Source organism: Amphibalanus amphitrite, unplaced genomic scaffold (assembly GCF_019059575.1).
Source record: "Amphibalanus amphitrite isolate SeventyFive unplaced genomic scaffold, NRLGWU_Aamphi_draft 000798F_arrow, whole genome shotgun sequence".
Taxonomy (NCBI): Eukaryota; Metazoa; Arthropoda; class Thecostraca; order Balanomorpha; family Balanidae; genus Amphibalanus; species Amphibalanus amphitrite.
In genome coordinates this window covers 115,492-132,783 of record NW_024882292.1, presented here as the reverse complement: position 1 = coordinate 132,783, position 17,292 = coordinate 115,492, and the positions used below count along the sequence as shown (strand labels likewise).

The following is a 17,292-nucleotide window of genomic DNA, read 5'->3' as shown; positions in this document are numbered from 1 at the left end:
AATCGTGGTTTACAATAATTACCAATACACCTTGTATTGAGTGTCATTTTCACGATGAGAGCAATGAACAGAGTACACGACACTTCACAGAGACGACACCCTGCCGGGGCGGTAGGGCGCGTCAAGTCACACTTTCGGACAAGACAATGCACTATCATTGTGCACTGCGGACTGTGCACCAGACAGCGCTCAGTGCACTTCACAGAGCACAGTAAGACACGCTCCCCGGCTGGGGGCGCGCCCTCACAGCATTTTCCCCGCCTCTCGGCCTTTATCCCCACCCTGGTCCTGGTCCAACCCTTGCCTACGCCGACCGCCGCCGGGGCCGACACGAACACCACACTGCAGTCCGGGGCCGACGGGCTGACCGCCAATGGACCTCTCGGTCAGTCGCAGCGTGGAACAAACCCACGGTCGACCGTCATGGTGGCGGCGCCTGGTCGTCACGCGCCGTTACTCCGCCGACCACCGCGTCACGCCGGACCGGTGGAGCGCATCTCCCGGTGCGCCGCGCTCGCCGCAGTCGCGCCACACCCGTCCCCAGTGCACCATGTCACGCACCGGCCGCAGCCACTCTTCCGAACGATACACCCTCCGGTCACTCTCCAGCCCGCTTCAGAACACAGCTCGCTGCTAGCATTCAGTTCACCACCGACCGGAAATGAACGAGGGGGAACGGGTAGAGCGACGGAACAGCGAGAGTGACGGACAAAGCGGGCGCGGCCAGTGGTACCGCCTTACGGTCTGGTGCCGTTGCTCAGGTGTGAGACTATGGTAGACTGGCGGCACTTAGGTGGTGGGGTCTGCTAACGGGAGGCCAGTTACCGACGGGAGTTGTATACAATTGCTAGGGTTCAGCTGACGAGATGCTGAACTCGGATGAGATAGACCGAGTGTGATGACAGGCCGACGGTCTGATGATTGACAGAGTTTTTCTTATGACAGACTGACTGTCTAATGACGGGCGAGCTCAGTCGACGACGGGAACAGTACCTCAGTTGTTGAGCACCATCATGCGCGGTGCGATGTTCATCGACATAAGCTCCTGGAAGAGCAGTTTACAGGCGTACGGCATCCGAACTTGAGATATCTGCGAAAGAACGGGAAAGACTCAGTCAGAAACGGAACGCTACCGCACATACAGAGACATTTTAAAATTGAGGTGGCTGAATTTGATTTGAGCTACGAAAAATAAGCAATGAAATGACAGGAAAACACTTAGACAATGCACTCTTATGGCGTTGGATGAAAGTACGATCCAATGGGAAATCCTAGTGGGTCAATGGCGATCTGGAAAACATGAGATACACTTGTCAAAAGATCTATTGACGTCCGAGAGTCAAGTCTGGGGACTTCCAAATAAAACATAAATCCTCTCTGAGACGCCACGACTAACAATGCGAACATGAACTACTTAACGACTCAGCCCGCACCTCACTGTCATTGGACTACACGAGATGACGCGCCACACAGTGAGCACAGGCAGTTATGCGGCTTAAATTGGAGAGGAAGTGGCTCGTTGGTGACGCAGTTGAACCACTCGTGACTGACTGGGCCGACCAAGATCCGAAGCTGAGTCATCGTTCTAAACTGACACTTGACAATTGATTCTCCAGGCTCCATGCGCGACAACTCGACCCGATACCAAAACACCCAGCCCCATCATCACAAGCCCGCGCCCACACCGTACCTGAGTCTTGTTCTTGCAGCCCTTGCACTCGAAGGTGTTGTTGCGGAGGTTGGCGATACAGATGAGGCCGCAGAAGTTGCAGACATGCACTCGGTACGGGTCGCTGACCTCGAACAGTCGCTCTCGCAGGAACTGAGCGGCTCCGTGGGCGATCTGACAGTCGCGCTCCATCTCACCGAAACGCAGGCCACCGTCCCTGTGAGAGTAGATATCAGGTTAGAACAGAAGGGCCACAGACCGCCGTCCCTGTGCGGGCAGATACAGCAGGTCAGATCAGAACGGTCAGACCGTCGTTCCTGAGTGGGCGGACACAGACACATGTTATATAGGAACGGCCAGACTGCCGTCCCTCTCTGGGCAGACGCAAAGACGGACAGGTCAGAGACAGTCACAGACAGTCACAGACCGTCGGATGGTCTGGTCAGACACGGATCGGTGATAAAGATAATTAAACGGTCACTTCAAAAGTGTCGGCATAGACTACCTGTGTATATATAACCCTGTTTTGTAATCCAGATAAACACGAAAAACATTCCGAATTATACCAAAATTAGCTATGATCGACAACAATCGACCAGGTCCCCTTTCCGCCGCGCCCCACCGCCCACCGCTGGCCATCCCACCGATCGCGCCACTGACCTGGCTCGACCCTCCATGGGCTGCCGGACCAGGATCTGAACGGGTCCGCGCGCCCGCGAGTGGATCTTGTCGTCGACCATGTGCTTCAGACGCTGGTAGTAAGTGGGCCCCAGGAAAATCTGGGCCTGCATCTTACGGCCCGTGTGCCCGCAGTACATAATCTGACGGAGGAGGGTGCGCGGTCAGCGGGGGAACCCGATCAGGGGTGAAGGACTGAAGGGGAGGGACAAGGACTGAAATATAGGACAAACTTAACAATGTTCGCACACAGCGAACACAACTGAATTATCCACGATACGATGCGCCAATCGTTTACTCTTCAAGCTTACGCTTTCTCAATAATCGTCAAACTTTTTAACAGCCAAGTAAATCCCTCGTGCACTCGTTTAAACTCTAACTCAAGCACCACTCCCATCAGACTCTGAACTGAATAGCGCAGTGTGAACAGTGCCCACCTCGTTGCCTCTCAGGTGGTAGCCGTAGTCCTTGAGCAGCTCCGAGACCTTCTGCACGTTCACGGCGTCGTTAAACGGCGTGGCGTCACCGATCTCGCCCTTGTTGGAAGACACCTGAAACACGCAACGCAAACACGGAGTTCAGCCCACAAACCACATAAATGAGTGGGTAAGGAAGCACGGAAAAAATATGGAGCTACAAAATTATTTTACAATTATATATTACGTAACCCAGTCAAATTACCAACAAATCACACCCACATAACATCAATCCAAATATGTGATGCTCTACTAACCTACACGCGACTAGTGAATGTCTCCTCCCCGTCTTTCTCCTTTTGTCCCTTCTCTATCTCCCCTCCATCCTACCCATCCCCCGTCTGCCTCTCACCTTTCCCTGTAGACACTCGATCAAGTGACCGATGGTCATACGCGAGGGGATGGCGTGCGGGTTGATGATGATGTCCGGGGTGATACCCTCGGCTGTGAACGGCATGTCCTCCTGGCGGAACTGGATACCGCAAGTACCTGTGACGCGGGCGGGATACAAATGGTCAACAACGGGCAAAACAAAAAAGAGACAGTAACGAGATAATGGGAGAAGACACGAGGGCATGCTGCACTTGATAGTGCTTTTTATGGATTCGGTCGTTGTTTTGCTAGTTTACAATCATCGTACCAAATTGTTTCACCTAATAGAACTGGAGTCCAACGCCAACAGAAAATTATCACTGCAAACCAGTATACTATACTATGGTTAATCACGCGAACAACCGATAAAACAACGCCACTGCAGAATCTGCACCAAACTGTTCAGCCAGGTCGCCGAACCGCTCACCCTTCTGTCCGTGCCGGGAGGCGAACTTGTCGCCGATCTGTGGGATGCGGATGGAGCGCACCCGGATCTTGGTGAACTTGTAGCCGTCGTTGTTGAGCGTCAGCATCACCTGGTCGACGATACCCGTTTCCGAGTTGCGGAGGAACGTCGAGGCGTCCCGCTTGGTGAACCGTTTGGCCGAGCCCTCCAGCTGGACAGGTCGCACGGGGGAAAGGAGTGTTACGGTGCGGATATAACTCGGCATTCCGGCAGCAGCAGGGGCCCGTCGCCAATAATTACAACTACGCAGGACATACTAGCAACAACGTCAAACAGTTCGATGGCTATAAAAAGGAAACTGGCACACGCTGCAAAAGCGCAATGAATTGGAGTATACACATCCAACTATAAATCCTCTTATACCGCCAGATCATCACCAGCCTCCACTTTAATTACCCTGCCCACCTCAGTTAGCTGGGAAAGGGTTACTGAGCCTCAGTAACCCTTTCCCAGCTCGACATCCCCCTCTCGACTCCCTGACCTCGTCGTCGTTCTCGGGCAGCACGATGGTCTTGCCGATGATGACGTCGTCACCGGAGACGCGCACACCCGGCGCCACGATGCCGTCGTCGTCGAGCTTCTCGTAGATGGCGTTACGCATGCCCTGGCACGTGTCGCGCGACGGACGCTCGAACGTCTCCTCCTGGTCGCCGATCTTCTTCGTTTCGGCGTCCTGTCAGGAGGGGAGGGTGTTGATCACTATTCAGCAGCGTAAGAAAATACGGCATCGGGCCCACATCCTTCAGTATTTTCGTATTGAGCAGCACGGCATGCCAAGTTGTAGAATATCTATTGTTTTTATGTGCTTCGGTCACCGCCCACCCCAGTCCTACGCTCAGCACCGTCGTACCTTGTAGCTACGGTAGAAGCAGGACCGGAAGAAGCCCCTCTCCACGGCGGAGGCGTTCATGACCACCGAGTCCTCCTGGTTGTAGCCCGTGTAGCAGGCGATCGCCACGATCGAGTTGATGCCGGCCGGCAGCTCGCGGAACCGCAGGTACTCCATGCTGCGCGTGGTGACCAGCGGCTTTTGCGGGTAGAACAGCACGTGCGCCAGCGTGTCCATACGCACGTGGTAGTTGGTGATGTACACGCCCATGGCCTGCTTACCCATAGCGCTCTGCGAACGGGAGAAAGAGGTTAGACGATACCCAGAGGGATATTTGAAAAAAGATGGTGTTGAAATATAATCAGTCAATAATGATTAAATAACGGAACCTTAACTGCGCCGGCCACTTGGCATTTTCTTGTTTACACTCTGCAGTCTGCACAAGTGTTCTAAGTGTTCCTAGAACCCTGGCTGCACCCACCTGGTAGGTGTTCCTGGGGCTCTGGTTGTGATCCGGGAAGGGGATGATGGACGCGCACACGCCCAGGATCATGGCCGGGTGGATCTCGCAGTGCGTGTACGTGGTGCAGTAGACGTTGTCCTTCTCGCCGTTCAGGTCGTCGGGCGTCATGGCGATCATGGTGGTCTCCTCCTCCAGGCAGTCGATGTACTCGACCACGCCAGAGGCCACCAGGTCGTGCCAGCTGTCAGAGGCAAAAGGAACGTCTGTTACGCGCTACTCTGCACGATATGAAGCGCAAACGATCTAGGAATGACATGAGACACATACCATGAATGAGGACTGATATGTCAGCAGGGTTCGGCCAGGAGATCCGACCACCGCGCCGCCACCTCAGACCAGCCGTATCATGAGCGTACTGCAGTCACCTGTAGTTGTTGTACTCGCGGCCCTTCAGCATGTCGATGTGCCGCTTCTTGAGCAGCAGCTGGCCCTTCTCGACGATCAGCAGCGGCCGGCAGATCCGACCGGCGTCCGTGTAGATCCGGATCTCGCGGTCGCGGATATCGCGCACCATACACACCTACCGGGCAGACAGGTGGAAGTGGTTGTGAATCAGGTAAATAGGCAGTGAGCGGAGTGTGAGTCAGGCCACAGTCTGTAAGTACATTAAATACACTCTCCAGTTGACACAAATAGTCCACCGGGGTCTATAAGTCTCACCTCCGAGACGATGATGTCCATCTGCCGGCGCAGCTTCCTCAGAGTGGTCATCAGCTGCTCAGGGTCGCGGTGGATGCCCACCCAGCAGCCGTTCACAAAGATCTTGGTCGCGCTGAGGAAACACAACACCACCATACATTAGACAAAGTGATGGATCCATCAAGAAGCAGACGAGCTAAAAATGCAGGGCCGATGCTAAAATCTAAGAGCGATAAAAAGTACCAACTTATATTTTTTCATAAACTGATAGACAGCCGTGGAAGACGCTCTTTTAACATTGGCTGCTTATGATAACATTCAAAGTAAGCGTAATGGAATTACAGCCAGCCGACGCCGGACACTGGTACAGCGCAGAGCAAGGTTACACGCCGCGGGCGAGCGTGGTACTGACTCGATGATGGCGCTGGGCGCGATCTCCTCCAGATTCTCCATGCTCCACTCTTCCAGGAACTCGAGGATGGGCGACGGCTGAGAGCCCACAGAAATGTACGCCATCAGGGCCAGGTTCTTTACCAGACCTGCGAGCAGACGACACACAATGGTCACAAGACATGCACCACAGCATGGGTGGAGAGATTTTATCAGGAAACGGCAATACCTACGTGGGAGAGAGGGCTCACGTGGTAACCAAACCACCGAGAACGAGAATAACGCTACCAAAAAGTTACAAGCAAACGGTCCGCTGCAGCGTTTGAATCAATCTGCAAACATCACTCTTAAATCTGACGGGCGGTTCGCATCACAATCACTCCTCATCTGTTCTGAATTACGTAGCGGAACACTCATAGGGTCTGCACATTCTGAGCGGATCACTGACCGACGGCGGCTCCCTCGGGCGTCTCGGCCGGGCAGATCATCCCCCACAGGGTGTTGTGCAGCTGACGCGGCTTGGCCAGCTTTCCGTCTCGACCGATCGGCGAGTTGACTCTCCGCAGATGCGACAGGGTCGAGGCGAACGTCAGTCGGTTCAACACCTGAGCGCAGGGGGAGAACGGTCAGAGCAGGGTGCGAACACACCGAGAGAGATCCGGTCACAGCACGGTGCGAATACACGGGGGGAACGGTCAAAGCACGGTGCGAAGACATTTGCTGACAGAGCATCACAAACACCATAGGTTGTATGTTAGATAACAGTTCAAACCCCCAGGAATCCCCGCCCACCTACCTGGGAGACGCCGGCGCGGGCCTGATGCGCCTTCTTCTGGTCTCCCCAGTTGCCCGTGGCCAGCGAGTACTTCAGGCCATCCGTGATGGTAGACGTCTTCACGGCCAGGTGCAGGCCAAAGTCCTTCCCGTTGTCAATAAACTTCTGCGCGTACATGCGCACCTCCTTCAGCAGATTCTTGAACAGGCTGGAGAAAACAAGCAGCAACTTCCTATTATTCCTATTATCCTTTCGGCTCTGAAATGGTCTAATTGGACCGAAAGGGCCTAACCCAACAAAACAAACAAACAAGCAGCAACAGTTTTACGATAAACGTAGGTACGGCTGGGATAGAAAAAGTGGCGAACGACAGTAGAGCTAGAATAAACGTCCAGACAAACATGGACTAACCAAATGCCCATTGCTTTGAACGTAAGCAAGTGACCATTTCATTCATTCATTCATTCATTCATTCATTCATTCATTCACTCATTCATCCATCCATCCATTTATCCATTCATCCACCCATTCACTCATTCATTCAATCAGCAAATAAACAGATGGATAGCTTCATTAACCCGCGACCGCCTTGGGGGGGGGGGGGTCGGATCCGACCCCCCCCCCTCCGCTTTTCTTGAATAACTCAAGAACCGCTTACGCTATCAACTTGAAACTTGGCATACCTTCTCCCCCATCAATTTGACGTCTTCTGTGTAATTTTTAAGAAAAAATTTCCAAAAAATTTTGAGATATATCGATTTTAGTGATGTAACTACATGGCGTTTTTAGTCAAAAAGTGGTAAATGTTTAACATTTTTTGGAAAACAGCTAATAAAATCCAAAATTTTGAGACTTTCCAAAAAACCGGAATATATGTTATAGAGCTCTATTAGAACATTAGATGTCCCAAATTTCAACTTTCTATCTTGATTTTTGACCCCAAATTGTAAAAAATAGCTCCAACATGCATAGGGCATGGTGACGTCATAAGCATTTTCGTGAATTAGAGGCATTTCTGAACATCGCATGTGAAAACAAATGGCACCACTAGATTTCTGGAACAAAGCTCGTCTAGAAAAGTGCATTTTTATGTCAAAAATAAAAAGTTGAAAAATTGACCTTTTTCTCAGCCCTCGTTTAGTTATGTATGGTATAAACGATTTTTTATGCTTTCAATGCACACTTATCACCAGCACAGTGACTTGGGGTCACATATAACCATTACCATCGGATTCGGCGTGAAAAATAAGCCATAAAACATGTGTCGCACGCCCATGTAGCAGAAAGTGAAAACCGTGACCTTTCGTGACCTGACCTGACCTTGACCCGTACTTAGTATGACCCCTATACGCACACGGTACCTTCACTAGGCCTTTGAGGTCATTTTTGGTGAGTTTCGAGCAGCAGCTATCGATTCCGCTGTCCGTAAGCCTAATCATGCAAAACCCCAGAATTTGACCTTTGACCTGACCTTGACCAGAAAGTTGAACTCAATCTTAAAATCTTAAGAGTGCTTTGGGAAGGTCTCGTAGAGACCTTTCGAACGCCGCCTCGCGGGGCTCGATGCGACCATTGGTTCTCGAGATAACAGGGGGGGTCGGATCCGACCCCCCCCCCCCCCCAGGCTGTCGTGGGTACGGAAATAGCCCAGGCGGTGCCGGGTTAAGTCAGACAAGCGGAGTACAAGGGCGAGATAACGCATCAGAGTCTCACCCTCTGAAGAGGAAGGCCAGCAGCGGTCCGGCCAGGTCGAGCCGCTTGTTTCCGTAGTGATCTCGGTCGTCGAGCTCCCGACGGCCCAGAGAAGCCATCAGCAGGCGGTGCACCATGTAACTGGGGAGAGGCACGCGTTTTGTGGTTAGGGGAACATAGAGATGCCGAGCTACGAAATTAACGAACAACATGCGTCAAAATTGGGATACAAAGATTGACACAGCATACTCTGCAGCTGACAGTAAGCCAGACTCTGCCCAGCCAGATGCCCGACGTAACTGTCCAATTTTGAGCACAGTCCAACCACCAGAAGTCTTCATCAAGGGCTATTGACACAGCCTCCACGTCTCACCCGAGGAAGTAGGCTTTCTTGGTCTCGCAGAAGTCTGAGACGCCGACGTGGGGCAGCATCTCCTTCTGCAGGATCTCGCGGGCGTACTTGATACGCTTCTCCTTAGTGACTCCCGGCTTGGCGCCGCGAGCTCCGATAAAGTTGAGCGCCACGTTCTGCTCCTGGATCACGAACGCCTCGTCCAGCGACGGCTTCACCTGAGGGACGGACCACGAAATCACGGGAGTTAGTACAAGAGACAGGCGACGGAATGGTCGAGCGAATAGGTTGTGAATAGAAAACGTGAGCAAAATACGACACAGCAGAACACAACAAAAACCTGCATATTTTTTCAGTTGTTTGTTTCGAAAAATGTTTAAAAATACTTTTTCAGAAAAAAAATGTGCTTGCGATAATTGTAGTCAGCCGACAAGTAATATTTCCAGTTTTCCCGTCATCCGCAGCACCGTTCTGCGCTTTCCGCCCCGGCTACTGACCATTTCCATCATCTCTGGGTCGTCGAAGTCGTAGATAATGTGCTCCAGGATATCACGGTCGGCGACAAAACCCAGCGCGCGGAACACGATCATGATTGGGATCTCCTGCTTGATGTATGGCAAGATCGCGATGATCCGCTGGCCGATCGCAGACTTCTTGACGTTCTGAGAGCGAGGAAAGACGTCATTAGCAAAATCCAAGCAGTGAATGGGATGAACTCGTGAACATATATCAAAGAAAACCTTAACAAAAATAGCATATGGCTAAGCGAGATTCTTCATACACAAGCACGTCACGCAAGCAAGCAAGATTCTTCGTAGCGAATGTTACTCCAGTGCAAAATCGTTAAATTATACCTGTCCAGTCCTGGCGAGCATGTTGACCCAGAGCGTAGAGGTGGGTCGTGACGAGTACTCGACGGCGGAGCGGATCTCGGCCTTATACTGGTACTTGCCGTCCCTCATGCTGAACACGTACACAGTGTTGGTGGCCATCTTCTCCTGGGCAATCAAAACCTGTCGGCACAGACACGATTGGTGAGTGGTGGGAGGGCGCACGGCAGAGTCCCGGAATTCAATCCACCAAGATAACATAGCATAGTGAAAAGTCACCAGGCTATACTGCAATTTAAATCTCCGACTCTAGTCGATAGGCGGAGACGGCCGTACCTTTTCGGATCCGTTGATGATGAAGTAGCCGCCGGGGTCGAGCGGACACTCGTTGAGCTGGGTCAAATCGCGGTCCGTGAGGCCCGACAGCAGACAGTGCGCGGAGCGCAGCATGATCGGGATCTTGCCTGCGGTGGACCGGGGCGGCGCGGGGTCAGGGAGGTGGACCGGCATGACACAGCAGTCAGAGCGGTAGGCGGGCCAGCACCGCTTCGGTCCGCCGGTCAGAGTGGTGAAACGGTATAACACAAAGAGAGGCGCAGGAAATTCACCGACAACTCCTCACCGGTAAACTAGCCAATAAACTAACAACTTCGTGGGATTTCAAAACAACATCTTAGCCAAATCCTTCACAAAGAGATAGCACTAACGACCGTGTTCAGTGCCGACACAGCAATCTCCTCGCAGCTCCCAAACACCGCCTACGATGATTGAAGCCCTCCATCCCACCACTAGCCCCAGCAGCACCCACCGATGAAGGTCTTCTGCTCCTGTGTGACGATCGGCTCCTCGCCCTCCTTGATGACGGTCTTTGTGATGTCCACGTAGAGCGGCGCCGAGTACACCAGGTTCCGCAGTCGGGCCTCGTTGGGGAACATGGCCGAGGGCGCACCGTCCGTCTCCCAATGTGTCGGCTTCGACAGGTAGATCTGCTCGAACTTGAGCAAGTAGCGCGGCTGGTGGCGGCAGAACGGGACAGAGGGTAACGGTGTGAGTCGGTATTTGGCGGGTAGATGGCTAAGGTCTCGGTAGTTCATCCAAAGATGTGCGCATTGTATTGTATTGTATTGTATTTACATTTAAGAGCGATCCACATACAAAGTGCGTGGCGTTTACTGCTCAGAATCCGTATCCGCGGTTGCTAATCTAATCATTCAAAACATTTGCACATTCACTCACGTCAAAACAAGGACAAAGCACTCTCATGACAGCCTCATCGCTCTTACCCACCCCCATCCTATTGGTCAGCGACGATGTGCTGATTCATCGTCCACGATTGCGGCTTTAACAGCGCGGGCGAAGCGGGCGGGAGGCAGCTGCGACAGGTGAGGTGGCAGGCTGTTCAGCAGAGCTGCAGCTCGATAGCCAAACCGCCGCTTGCCCGTTTCCAGCCGCGGACGGGGAAGATGGAAGAGGTGATCTTGCCTGGATGGTCTCTCACGGATAGCGCTATTAGCGACGAACAGGGCTGCTAGTTGCTAGGGTTCTCGGCGCTGTATGACCTTGTGTGCGATGACAAGGGTGTGGAAATCGGACATATCGCGCGGGGACAACCACCCGAGTTTTGTTCGCAGGTCGGAGACATGGTCAAATTTACGGCGGCCGAAAATAACTCTAGCGGCGAAGTTAAGAATTTTTTTGGAGTCCATCGAAATTTTTTTGGGACCCATTACCATAAACTGAAAGGCAGTACTGGATACGCGATACGAGTGCCGTCACGAGCGTTCGAATGATGCCATCTGGGAGACAGTGGCGCGCGTGTGAAAGACCAATCAACAGTCCCGTACACCGGCGGCAGAGTTCAGAGACGTGTGCGTCCCATGACAGAGTGCTGTCGAAAGTGACGCCAAGGTTCCCGACTTGTGCGCACGGTTGCAACGCTGCGTCGCGGAATGGTACTTTAAGTCTGGTAATTTACGTAGATTTTGACGAGTGCCAAATACAATAAGCTGTGTTTTACTTGCGTTCACTTTGAGGGCGTTAGCGCAAAACCAGTCGTTGAGAGACGCGAGCGAGTCCTCCATGCGCGAGATGAGAACTTCGAGGTCCCGAGCTGGACCGCTAACCAATACTTGAGTGTCATCGGCATACTGAAACACTTTTGCGTCGCCCGCGTATAGCGATAAGTTGTTAGAGATAATGGTGAAAAGAAGCGGCCCTAACGCAGAGCCCTGGAAGGCACCCATGGCATTAGAAAGAGGCCTAGACAGCACTCTACGTCCGGATACATCTTTCAAAGACACGCTCTGAGTGTGTCCATGTAGATATGCGGCAAACCAGGAAATTTCAATGCCGTGTAACATCAGTTTTTGCATCAGAAGATCGTGGTCAATCACGTCAAAACATTTACTGAGATCGAGAAGGCATAGCACTGACAAATCCCCCCTATCAGTGGCGGCCAGGATGTGTTCAGTGACGGACAGCAACGCGGTTTCCGTGGAGTGCCGGGGGCGGAAGCCGTGCTGGGAGGATGCCAGAAGGTGATTATGGGAGAGGTAGGCGTAGAGCTGCTGATGGACAATGCGTTCAACTACTTTCATGATTACAGGAACTAGGGAAATGGGTCGGAAGTTTGCGGGGTCTGAAGGGTTACCGGACTTGAACAGAGGGTGAACTATGGAATGTTTCCATGAATCGGGGATGTCAGATTGGATTAAGCAGGTATTGATAATATGCAAGATGACACCACCAAAAGCGGGGAATCCGAATTTCAGCATGCGGACACAGACGTTGTCGGAGCCGCAGGCACTCGAGTTACGCATGCTGAAAATAATCCGCTCGAGCTCCCCCAGTGTTATCTCACGAAGTTGAAAACTGCATGCGCCGACACGGGTGAGACGCGCATCCAAATCGGTGGGAGTGTTTTGGGCTCGGATCTCGTCAGCGACACGAGGACCGACAGATACAAAAAATGAATTTAAATCATCGGCAGATAGATCGGGCTGGACGTCTGGGCCGTCCTTCTTCGCGGCTACCACTGACCTGATGCATTGCCAAACTTTGTTGGGGCCCCGCTCCCCAATTTCCCTCCGTATCTCTATTCGCCTGTCTCGACGCACTGCCGCCCGGACTGAGCGGTTTAGGTCTCTTTATTCGCTCGAGTTGCGGCCTAGATGGCGAAGCGCAGCGCGACGTTGAGACATGAGGTTACGGGTGGCGGCGGAGACGGGAGGAGCGGTCGGGTTACGGATAGACACACGCCTGATTGGGGCATGGACATCAAAAACAGGTACGAAGAACGACAAGAAAGCATGCCACTTGTCACTGACGGTTTCGGCAGAGAAAACATAATCCCAGTCGACATCGAGTAAGTCGTGATACAGTGCAGGGTGATCTAGGCGCTTAAAAGAGCGAGATGAGATAACGGCGGGCTTTTGACGCACTTTCGGCACATTGACAATGACTCTGAGGCTGCCCTGCTCGCCGACTTCACGGACCTCGAGGCCCAGCTGCAGCGGGTCCTCATCGATTACCCCAGAGTTCCGTTCGTTCTCTGCGGGGACCTCAACTGTGACCTATTGAAGGGGCCGAGTTTCCGCGCGTCTCAACATCTGATCAGCTTCTTATCGAATTACTCTTTAGATCAATTATAGTCTGTTTTTCGTATCTTCTACCTTCACTCAAAGATGTTTTGCCCCTCCAGCACGTTTTTAGGGTATAGTTTTCAAATATTGACCACATGGCCCACCACTCATTGCAGGAGTTTGTTGCTCGTGTTGGAGTTCGCCTTCGCTGCGCAGATAAAATCGGAAAAGAAACCTTTAAGCTAGAGCATCGCTTGTATTATCGTTACCACGGTTAATTGGTACTGCATACCGACCTATACACAAGGACGTTTTGCTGTTCATAGGTACTTGCATTGTGCGAAGCGCTCTTGCTAAGAACATTTAAAGAATAGTTTAAAGCTTGCACTTCCTTTTCATTGGGCAAAAGAAACGAAATGTGTTATTATGTTCTGCCATATTTTTTTAAAATGCTTAATTTATGTTTTGCTTTATTTACGTTGCGATAACTTTTACACTGACGAATAACAAAATTGTCTTAGCCCACGCCCGCTTGGGGGTCCCCAGGCAGATTTGCTTCATCTTATAGTTTTCCTATCTGCCTCACGCGATCATCCCGAAAAGTAAGAAAGATGCGAAGACGCGGGCAAGAATCGATGGCTCTCAACAATTACATACTTTCAGCAGTATACGTATATAGTATAATCCGCACTTTGATGAGATCAATAGTGAAGGCCACTGAAGGTCATAAATTTAAAAAACTCCCGAGCTCAACAAGTTTGGACAAATCTGACCAAACCTTGTCAACCGATTGAACTATGGGGGGGGGGGGGGCGCCAGGACTACAGTGGTCATCGGCGCCGATTGAAAAAACTACAGCGCCGTCGAAACATCTTTAGTTCTAGCAGCTACTAGGTATTGTCGAAAGCTGCTGGTGATCTTTATCATCTGACATGACTTTTTGACCGCTGGCAATCACCAACGCCTTAGGGCTTATATTATGATACACAAATGCAGGTAATAACAACAATAACACCCACGTATGCATTTTTCGTATTATATTCCGCTGAAAGCATGACGGAGTTTAACTGTGCCACCACCGTCGGGGCTTCAACACTTTTCTTTCTGGTATCCAAGGAAGTAAGTTCGTTATTCTGGCGTCATTCGTTGGTTGTGCTCCTTCTTCACCGCCTTATTTCAGTCACCTAACCCACATTTCTTTTGCTTAGAAACGTTGAAGGAAAACGTTACGATCATTTTGTCTTGTCTGAGACCAAGGTCATTGCCCTTCTGTTGTTTGAAAACATAATGAAATTAGAAAGGGATAATTTTGCCAGAATGAAAATATGATGACACGTTTTTATGCAAATGCATTTCACTTGACAATGAACATTGCATTTTGATTAACGAGCTAGGCCAAGGGGACAGACGTTCGATCTTGCGCAGATCTTGCGTTCGAGATAAAAATTGACTTTGCAGCGGTGTTGATTTAATTAGATGTTCGCTGGAGCACGTGATTAGAGAGTTTACCGTCTTTGAGTGAAGGTAGAAGATACGAAAAACAGACTAGTAACAAATCCAACTTTTACCTCCGGCTCTCTATTGGATGTCTGTATTGTTAACAATCGCGAACTTGTGTGTGACACCAGCGTTAATTATTGTCACTTCAGTCCTGGCACGTGTATTCAACGACCAAGTGAGAGCAAAAGGAGACTTTTTTGTGAGTGGAATAATCATTACATGAATCAAGTTGCAATTGAATGAGCCACTACCATTGAACCACCATTACCACGATTAGGCTGACTTACTTTTTCCTTATTAGGCTGACTTATTTTTCCCCAAACTGCATGGTAAATGGTAACCCATCCACAAACCCGGCCCCTGACGCTCCCTTTCTCCCCTGCGGCGCTCACCGGCGTCTCCATCTCTCCAGCCGTGTGCTGCGCCTCCGCCTGCAGGTCGATGGCCGGCGAGTCCTCCACGATCCGCTGCACGGACATCTGGATGAACTCGTCGAACGAGTCCAGCTGCTGCCGCACCAGGCCCTTCTCGTCAAAGTAGGAGTTGATGACGATCCAGCAGGCCTCCTGCCAGAGCTCCGAAGAGATCTCCTCCTGGTCCTCATCCTCGTACATGTCTGAAACGAGTTGGCCATGACATCCAATCATCAGCGAATGAATAGAGAGCTGAGTGACTGCAACATGTGATGTTAAACAAACACTGGTAAGCAGTGGATCACCCATTTAAGACTTAAAATGGCAAATGTATCCACCTCAGATGATTCAGTGGGGCAAATATATTTGTGAGGTAATTTTTTTGGCTTATTCATGGAATGTTTTATAAAGTGATCACATATGATACTATAACTGAGTCTACAGCACTGCTGCCAATCACTTATCAATAATCAATATCCTTTGTTCCTGCTGCATATGTATCTGTGGTGTGTAAAGAATGTTTTCAGTATCAACAAAAATCTGCTGTTTAGAGCAAACTGAAACTTCAAGGCCACAAGAACTGATATGTTAAGGGCTAACTTTTCTTTTTTTTGTTAAGGAATAAGGGATAGGTATTGCATTACTCCAGTACTTATCAAGGATTATCTTGATCTGGCTAACATATAAGGCAAAGGACATCAGGAGAGCTCCTTCTTGTCATGGTAATGGTCATGATGATGTATAGTTAATTGTGTTTCTATGCTGTTTGATTCGCCCTGCCTGGCCCTGCATGGCCTCCCAGCAGACTTGTGAAAACCTGTGCAGACAAGGGACACAGTCACAATTGGGGATACAGCTTCATTATATTTTGCATTATTTGCCTTAGTGTCACAATATACCCAACTTTCCAATGCATGAGAGTTTAACGAATGAGAGTTTAACTGAAAATGAGAAGTGGTTTGCACTTGACGCCTTTCAGAATGCTGGTGTCTGATGGTGCTGGATAAGAAGGGGAAATACAGCAACTTCTTGTATTGTGAGTAGGAACCTAAGGGTGAATTAACTATTAAGTTCTTTCTGAGAGGCCTTGATGCTAATGCCAAGAGACCAATCATCACATGATTGAAGGCATCTGTAGGAGCACAGTCAGATTGTTGAATGCAGTTTTACTGGAACAGATTCCTAAATATTGAAGAAGGTACAAATAGATCAGTTCTCAAAGGCAGTTCATTGCAGCAGCTTTATCTCTGTTATTCATGTTCATTTTCCGATTGTTTTACTAGGTTGTCGATATGCAATAAACATTCTGGAATGGAATGGAATGGAAGCAGCTTCCCTCCATATGGTGAACCATAAGTAGACAATTAAGATCTCAGACTGCAAAGTAGGGCAGCAAAGTCAAAGAGGATTCAGATTAAGAGGTGACCATCCAGGGTTACATATCCACACCAGCACACACCATCCACACTGGGAACTTGTAGATAGCAGCTTGCATTGACTAGGTCCATAACATTTAGCACATTGTTTAGGCATCTTGATTTCCACATTCGATATGAAGAACAGCAACAGAAGTTCAATTATTTCCTGGAAGATAATATTGTATCTTTAATTTTCTTGGACAGCAATGCACCAGCAGATAAATTTTGCTCTGCTTTCATTCTTTGGGCCCATCACAGCTCCATGCAACATCCGCACCACAGATCAGTAAATCCAAATCCGCGCCAAAAGGTGCACCTGCAAAGTGCCTTCACATAATAAGAATATCATCAAGATAAACACATTTCATAGTATGGTTAAGATCCCTGAAATTCTTTTTTCCTTACCTTCTTCATCATACATCTTGTCTATTCTTTATTTCAAATTGAAGAGTTGAAGCTTACGCCGCCAGCCGGAAAACGACCAGGACAAATTAACAGCAGCTTCCAGTGCAATAGTAATGCACTAGGACTTTTATGAAGAGAATGTCTCAACCTTATGACAAATAAAATCAGCAAAGTTCTGTGTAAATTTCCGGTTATCTGCTGGCGCGCACATGCATTCACCCGTCGCGGACGACGCGACGCATCAACTGCAAACACTGCAAACAAATTCCGTCGCGCCACTTTTG

General features: G+C 50.2%; 1 protein-coding gene across 1 annotated transcript; it reads right to left on the bottom strand.

Annotated features, from left to right (window-relative positions):
• Positions 1-8: 8 nt before the first annotated feature.
• LOC122366332 (DNA-directed RNA polymerase II subunit RPB2) lies at positions 9-17,270 on the bottom strand. Its single transcript, XM_043338494.1, has 22 exons — positions 17,009-17,270; positions 15,165-15,388; positions 10,500-10,704; positions 10,028-10,155; positions 9,716-9,874; positions 9,359-9,523; positions 8,883-9,079; positions 8,531-8,650; positions 6,839-7,025; positions 6,491-6,647; positions 6,065-6,191; positions 5,674-5,785; positions 5,379-5,533; positions 4,972-5,194; positions 4,512-4,781; positions 4,143-4,334; positions 3,623-3,812; positions 3,176-3,312; positions 2,785-2,898; positions 2,330-2,490; positions 1,691-1,886; positions 9-1,090 (listed from the first exon to the last, which is right to left on the bottom strand). The coding sequence occupies exons 1-22, from the start codon at positions 17,022-17,024 to the stop codon at positions 995-997; spliced, it is 3,531 nt and encodes a 1,176-aa protein (XP_043194429.1). The 5' UTR covers positions 17,025-17,270; the 3' UTR covers positions 9-994.
• Positions 17,271-17,292: the final 22 nt, after the last annotated feature.

Bases quoted from the DNA above. Each gene is read 5' to 3' on its own strand.
- LOC122366332 (XM_043338494.1), bottom strand. The intron at 6,192-6,490 runs GTCAGTGATCCG...GTCTGCTCGCAG, and splicing joins GCCCGAGGGAGCCGCCGTCG to GTCTGGTAAAGAACCTGGCC. The intron at 1,091-1,690 runs GTACGGTGTGGG...GTTCTTTCGCAG, and splicing joins GCTGCAAGAACAAGACTCAG to ATATCTCAAGTTCGGATGCC.